The 7,714-nt window shown below is 48.3% G+C and overlaps 1 protein-coding gene across 3 annotated transcripts in view; it reads left to right on the top strand.

Moving 5' to 3' along the window:
* ube2g2 (ubiquitin-conjugating enzyme E2G 2 (UBC7 homolog, yeast)) overlaps positions 1-3,780 on the top strand; it is a 32,472-nt gene extending 28,692 nt beyond the window's left edge. Inside the window, exons 6-7 of one of the 3 annotated variants that reach the window (XR_005038957.1) lie at positions 2,432-3,248; positions 3,356-3,780. Coding sequence is in view for 2 of the 3 variants with exons in the window: in XM_036959513.1 (XP_036815408.1) it covers positions 2,432-2,544 (113 nt within the window). In the remaining variant the exon portion in view is untranslated. Of the gene's footprint in view, positions 1-2,431 lie in introns of all 3 variants that reach the window. The other 2 variants (XM_036959513.1, XM_036959512.1) reach the window with 2 other exon arrangements.
* The last annotated feature ends 3,934 nt before the right edge of the window (positions 3,781-7,714 follow it).

Raw genomic sequence — 7,714 nt, 5'->3', positions numbered from 1 at the left:
GTCCAGAGAGAAGATCCTACTGTCTGTAGTCAGTATGTTAGCAGGTCAGTACTGAGAGATGGAGACCTGTCCAGAGAGAAGATCCTACTGTCTGTAGTCAGTATGTTAGCAGGTCAGTACTGAGAGATGGAGACCTGTCCAGAGAGAAGATCCTACTGTCTGTAGTCAGTATGTTAGCAGGTCAGTACTGAGAGATGGAGACCTGTCCAGAGAGAAGATCCTACTGTCTGTAGTCAGTATGTTAACAGGTCAGTACTGAGAGATGGAGACCTGTCCAGAGAGAAGATCCTACTGTCTGTAGTCAGTATGTTAGCAGGTCAGTACTGAGAGATGGAGACCTGTCCAGAGAGAAGATCCTACTGTCTGTAGTCAGTATGTTAGCAGGTCAGTACTGAGAGATGGAGACCTGTCCAGAGAGAAGATCCTACTGTCTGTAGTCAGTATGTTAGCAGGTCAGTACTGAGAGATGGAGACCTGTCCAGAGAGAAGATCCTACTGTCTGTAGTCAGTATGTTAGCAGGTCAGTACTGAGAGATGGAGACCTGTCCAGAGAGAAGATCCTACTGTCTGTAGTCAGTATGTTAGCAGGTCAGTACTAGCGGAAAACCAAAAACAAGCGTTTCTTATTGGACAAGTTCATGTATTCCCTCCCTGTTTCGGTCCATTTTGTTCTGTTTTGTTGCCTAATAAATGCATCCCTGGTCTGTCCATCAGACAGATGCTTCCTGAACATTATGGGGTGCGTTTGTAAATTCACACTGGCAGTGTAATAGAATTCAGAGCACTGTGGTTTGAGAGTGTCAGAGCGCAGAATAACTGATGGGGCTTGTTGTCATTACAGGTGCCAGTAACACAGTTAGTCACTAACCCTCTGGATGACATGAAAACAGCCTAATCAGCTCTGCTAGGGCAAGTGAAAAGGTCAGAGTGTCTCGAAATAGCTAGCTAGCTAACGTTAGCCTGGGTGCTTATACATTTAAAAAATAATAATAATTTCACCTTTATTTAACGAGGCAGGTCAGTTAAGAACAAATTCTCATTTACAATGACGGCCCTAGGAATATTGGGTTAACTGCCTTGTTCAGGGGCAGAACGACAGATTTTGACCTTTGTCAGCTTGAATCCCCAATCTAGCAACCTTCCGGTTACTAGTCCAACGCTCTAACCACTAGGCCACCTGCCTGACTGCTGTTGTGAGGTCAGAACACTCCGATCAATGCTACTCCTCGGTCAGACTGTCCAGTGTGCGCTCTGAGAGCGAGACGCTCTGGATTTACCAACAGAAAGGTTGACAACACTGTGCAATTAAGAACGTCACAGAGGGCGCTGACACTCCAGAGTGAATTTAGAAATGCAACCCAGGGGATACTTTCTTATTCTGCTGTCTGGTATCACGTCACCACACAAAGGCCACTGCCTGAGACATAATGAGGGTGGTGACAGGCTGGCGGGCAGGGCTGTGGGCGGGCAGGGCTGTGGGCGGGCAGGGCTGTGGGCGGGCGGGCAGGGCTACGGGCGGGCAGGGCTGTGGGCGGGCGGGCAGGGCTGTGGGCGGGCGGGCAGGGCTACGGGTGGGCAGAGCTGTGGGCGGGCGGGCAGGGCTACGGGCGGGCGGGCAGGGCTACGGGCGGGCAGGGCTACGGGTGGGCAGAGCTGTGGGCGGGCAGGGCTGTGGGCGGGCGGGGCTACGGGTGAGCAGGGCTGTGGGCGGGCGGGGCTACGGGTGGGCAGGGCTATGGGTGGGCAGGGCTATGGGTGGGCAGGGCTACGGGTGGGCAGGGCTGTGGGTGGGCAGGGCTATGGGCGGGCAGGGCTGTGGGCGGGCGGGCGGGCGGGGCTACGGGTGGGCAGGGCTGCGGGCGGGCGGGCAGACAGAACCCTTTAGGAACAATGGGAAACAGACAGAACCCTTTAGGAACAATTGGAAACAGACAGAACCCTTTAGGAACAATGGGAAACAGACAGAACCCTTTAGGAACAATGGGAAACAGACAGAACCCTTTAGGAACAATGGGAAACAGACAGAACCCTTTAGGAACAATGAGAAACAGACAGAACCCTTTAGGAACAATTGGAAACAGACAGAACCCTTTAGGAACAATGGGAAACAGACAGAACCCTTTAGGAACAATGGGAAACAGACAGAACCCTTTAGGAACAATGGGAAACAGACAGAACCCTTTAGGAACAATGGGATTAGAGCTATAGCCCCTGGTCTCTTCCTGTTGTTTCTTTGCTCCAGATGACAGTCCAAGCAGTTTTCTCTACGTACTGTAGCCATCTCAACCTCAGAACACTTCACTCAATATAAATTGACATACTTGAAACCTAATGTTGGCGCTGTTGTTTTAATTTGATGTTTGGTATTTGTCACTAATATGTCCAATTGAGTGTAAATAAGTCATTCTCTCCTCTACCCTTTTCCCTCCAGAGCCCAATGATGAGAGTGGAGCGAACGTTGATGCTTCCAAGATGTGGCGTGAGGACCGAGACCAGTTTTACAGCCTGGCCCAACAGATCGTCCGCAAGTCCCTGGGTCTCTAATAACAACGACATCACATCGTCTATGTAGGTCCCAAATGGCATCCTATTCCCTATAGCGCGCACTACTTTAGAGTCAAAGTTCTATGAGGCCTGGTCAAAAGTAGTGCACTATAAAGGGAACCTCTGTCTGGATCTAACCTACCGCTTCCATTTCACCCAACATGTCACCAGGACAGGAAGTTGTCATAACCAGGAAGTTACAGGAGACTACAGTGACAATTTAGACTAGCTGGTAAGCATGGAGACGGCCGATGACTGATGGCTCCATCTCTGGTTGTTTCCATGGGTATGATGAACCCACAAAAACCATTTGACTCAAATGACCTGTTTCGTTCCGTTGTCACCTCTCTCTCTCTCTCTCTCTCTCTCTCTCTCTCTCTCTCTCTCTCTCTCTCTCTGTCTCTCTGTCTCTCTGTCTCTCTGTCTCTCTGTCTCTCTGTCTCTCTGTCTCTCTGTCTCTCTGTCTCTCTGTCTCTCTGTCTCTCTCTGTCTCTCTCTCTCTCTCTCTCTCTCTCTCTCTCTCTCTCTCTCTCTCTCTCTCTCTCTCTCTCTGTCTCTCTGTCTCTCTGTCTCTCTGTCTCTCACTCTCTCTCTCAAGCACTTTATATTGTTTTCTCCAAAGGAAAATGTTTAGCGTGTTACTGCCCAGAATGCCATTCACTCTGCAATATGGCTACATAGAGGTGCTGTGACTCATTGGAATAGTAAGTAAATAATAAAAGTGTTTGTGAGAACTTGTGAATGTAATAGAAGATATCTTTATTAACACTGTCAACATGTGACTGACACACGAATGGCTCTTCTGTTTTAGGGTATTCTCCCATGACCATCCTTCCAAAAATCCTCTCGTTGTTTCAACTATTGAAAACTGTCTTGAGGCTAGAGTAATGACATCGATGTGGGGAATAAAGCTTTTCGCTTCTGGGTGGTACTTTTTTGTTTTTTTGGCCTCAAAAAAAGAACACGTTGAAGATATTACTATTTATACAGACCTGTGTCGTTGGGTGTTTGAATGTGGTGTAGATAAAGATGATTTAGGCTGTGGCGTCGTTTGCTGTGTCTCTCAAAGGGGTTTGATAGTCTGTAACCGTGACACAAAGTTACAAAGACTCATTTTGCATCATATATTTCTGTTAGAACGACTGGCAGAAGAATATGGCTGTCGTCTAGGACCATGGATAAATAGATTCTTCATCAAATGATTTGAAAATATATATGAGGATATTCCTCTAAGAATGAAGGCCTGTTTGTGATGATTATTTATCCAACAACAACTCCCATCAACAACAACAACTCCCATCAACAGCAACAACTCCCATCAACAACAACAACTCCCATCAACAACAACAACTCCCATCAGCATCAGCAACTCCCATCAACAACAACAACTCCCATCAACAACAACAACTCCCATCAACAACAACAACGCCCATCAACAACAACAACTCCCATCAACAGCAACAACTCCCATCAACAACAACAACTCCCATCAACAACAACAACTCCCATCAGCATCAGCAACTCCCATCAACAACAACAACTCCCATCAACAACAACAACTCCAATCAGTAGCAACAACTCCCATCAGCAGCAACAACTCCCATCAGCAGCAACAACTCCCATCAGCAACAACAAGAGCAACAACTCCCATCAGCAACAACAAGAGCAACAACTCCCATCAGCAGCAACAACTCCCATCAGCAGCAACAACTCCCATCAGCAGCAACAACTCCCATCAGCAACAACAAGAGCAACAACTCCCATCAGCAACAACAACTCCCGTCAGCAGCAACAACTCCCATCAGCAGCAACAACTCCCGTCAGCAGCAACAACTCCCGTCAGCAGCAACAACTCCCATCAGCAGCAACAACTCCCATCAGCAGCAACAACTACCGTCAGCAGCAACACAAACAAAACCACACAGAGAGACACCGTAGGGCAGGGGTCTCCAACAGGTTGATGGTGAGCTACCAGAACACTTATGAGAAGCTGGTCCACCAATTCTGAAAGGTCATGCAATTTTCACGTTCCTCCGCAAACTGTCATAAACAAATCTCACAATTATTAGACCCCTCAAGCTCCCAGCTCCTATCTAATCAACCCCTCAAGCGCCCAGCTCCTATCTAATCAACCCCTCAAGCTCCCAGCTCCTATCTAATCAACCCCTCAAGCTCCCAGCTCCTATCTAATCAACCCCTCAAGCTCCCAGCTCCTTCACTTCATTTGCTCACATCGTAAATAGACTTGTTTATACTGTATTATTGACTGTATGTTTGTTTTACTCCATGTGTAACTGTGTCGTGTGTCGAACTGCTATGCTTTATCTTGGCCAGGTCACAGTTGTAAATGAGAACTTGTTCTCAACTAGCCTACCTGGTTAAATAAAGGGAACTTGTTCTCAACTAGCCTACCTGGTTAAATAAAGGTGAAATAAATACAAAATAAATAAAAACCCCTCAAACTCCCAGCTCCTATCTAATCAACCCCTCGAGCTCCTATCTAATCAACCCTCAAACTCCCAGCTCCTATCAAATCAAACTCCCAGCTCCTATCTAATCAACCCTCAAACTCCCAGCTCCTATCTAATCAACCCTCAAACTCCCAGCTCCTATCTAATCAACCCTCAAACTCCCAGCTCCTATCTAATCAACCCTCAAACTCCCAGCTCCTATCTAATCAACCCTCAAACTCCCAGCTCCTATCTAATCAACCCCTCGAGCTCCTATCTAATCAACCCTCAAACTCCCAGCTCCTATCAAATCAAACTCCCAGCTCCTATCTAATCAACCCTCAAACTCCCAGCTCCTATCTAATCAACACCTCAAGCTCCCAGCTCCTATCTAATCAACCCCTCGAGCTCCTATCTAATCAACCCTCAAACTCCCAGCTCCTATCAAATCAAACTCCCAGCTCCTATCTAATCAACCCTCAAACTCCCAGCTCCTATCTAATCAACCCTCAAACTCCCAGCTCCTATCTAATCAACCCTCAAACTCCCAGCTCCTATCTAATCAACCCTCAAACTCCCAGCTCCTATCAAATCAAACTCCCAGCTCCTATCTAATCAACCCTCAAACTCCCAGCTCCTATCAAATCAAACTCCCAGCTCCTATCTAATCAACCCTCAAACTCCCAGCTCCTATCAAATCAAACTCCCAGCTCCTATCTAATCAACCCTCAAACTCCCAGCTCCTATCAAATCAAACTCCCAGCTCCTATCTAATCAACCCTCAAACTCCCAGCTCCTATCTAATCAACCCTCAAACTCCCAGCTCCTATCTAATCAACCCTCAAACTCCCAGCTCCTATCAAATCAACCCCTCAAGCTCCCAGCTCCTATCTAATCAATACCTCAAGCTCCCAGCTCCTATCTAATCAAGCCCTCGAGCTCCTATCTAATCAACCCTCAAACTCCCAGCTCCTATCTAATCAACCCTCAAACTCCCAGCTTCTATCTAATCAACACCTCAAGCTCCCAGCTCCTATCTAATCAACCCTCAAACTCCCAGCTCCTATCAAATCAACCCCTCAAGCTCCCAGCTCCTATCTAATCAATACCTCAAGCTCCCAGCTCCTATCTAATCAACCCCTCGAGCTCCTATCTAATCAACCCTCAAACTCCCAGCTCCTATCAAATCAACCCCTCAAGCTCCCAGCTCCTACCTAATCAACCCCTCCAGCTCCCAGCTACTATCTAATCAACGCAACATTGACATTATCCCACCCCTGGTTAGACACTATTGGCTTAAAAAGCCAAACCTAACACTATCTACCAATTAATTTCCAACAATATTTCCCCTGTCTGTCTTGCGTGCATTTGTCCATCACTCCGTGTGAAGCCAGTTGATGTGAGAAACATCTTGAGGGTTGACAGAAACACTTTCCCCAAAACCTTCTCAATTAAATGTTAACTGCAAGGTAGGCTTACCTGTCAGAAGTACAGGACCTTCGGAAAGTATTCAGACCCCTTGACCTTTTCCACACACAGAAATGTTTGCAAATTTTATTAAAAATAAAAAAACAAAATGCCTTATTTACATATGTATTCAGACCCTTTCAAAAGGGCCTACATGTCATATTTCCCCTTTCAAAATTAAATACATTGGCAAAAATGTCTAAACCTTGTTTTCACTTTGTCATTATGGGGTATTGTGATGTCATTATGGGGTATTGTGATGTCATTATGGGGTATTGTGTGTAGATTGATGAGGGGGGGGGACATTTAATGCATTTTAGAATAAGGCTGTAACGTAATAAAATGTGGAAAATATAAAGGGGTCTGAATACTTTCCGAAGGCACTGTATCTCATGAGTAAGTATGTAATTGATGTGCCATAAAACGAGCAGCAACAGTACAAGTCCATCACTAGATGGAATCCACAAAGCCACTGAACAGTAGGACTGACCATTCCTACCTCACAGCCCAGGCCCAGCTGCCTCCTGCCTCCTACTACCTCACAGCCCAGGCCCAGCTGACTCCTGCCTCCTACTACCTCACAGCCCAGGCCCAGCTGACTCCTACCTCACAGCCCAGGCCCAGCATAATCCTGCCTCCTACTACCTCACAGCCCAAGCCCAGCGGACTCCTGCTCCTACTACCTCACAGCCCAGGCCCAGCGGACTCCTACCTCACAGCCCAGGCCCAGCATAATCCTGCCTCCTACTACCTCACAGCCCAGGCCCAGCGGACTCCTGCCTCCTACTGCCTCACAGCCCAGGCCCAGCGGACTCCTGCCTCCTACTACCTCACAGCCCAGGCCCAGCAGACTCCTGCCTCCTATCTCACAGCCCAGGCCCAGCTGACTGCTGCCTCCTCCTACCTCACAGCCCAGGCCCAGCTGACTCCTGCCTCCTACTACCTCACAGCCCAGGCCCAGCTGCCTCCTGCCTCCTGCCTCCTACCTCACAGCCCAGGCCCAGCTGACTCCTGCCTCCTACCTCACAGCCCAGGCCCAGCTGAATCCTGCCTCCTACTATCTCACAGCCCAGGCCCAGCTGCCTCCTGCCTCCTGCTACCTCACTGCCCAGGCCCAGCTGACTCCTGCCTCCTACTTCACAGCCCAGGCCCAGCTGACTCCTGCCTCCTACCTCACAGCCCAGGCCCAGCTGCCTCCTGCCTCCTACCTCACAGCCCAGGCCCAGCTGACTCCTGCCTCCTAATACCTCACA

This window comes from Oncorhynchus mykiss, chromosome 22 (assembly GCF_013265735.2).
Source record: "Oncorhynchus mykiss isolate Arlee chromosome 22, USDA_OmykA_1.1, whole genome shotgun sequence".
Taxonomy (NCBI): Eukaryota; Metazoa; Chordata; class Actinopteri; order Salmoniformes; family Salmonidae; genus Oncorhynchus; species Oncorhynchus mykiss.
Note: the sequence above shows the minus strand (reverse complement) of the source record. Positions and strands in the feature narration are given on the sequence as shown.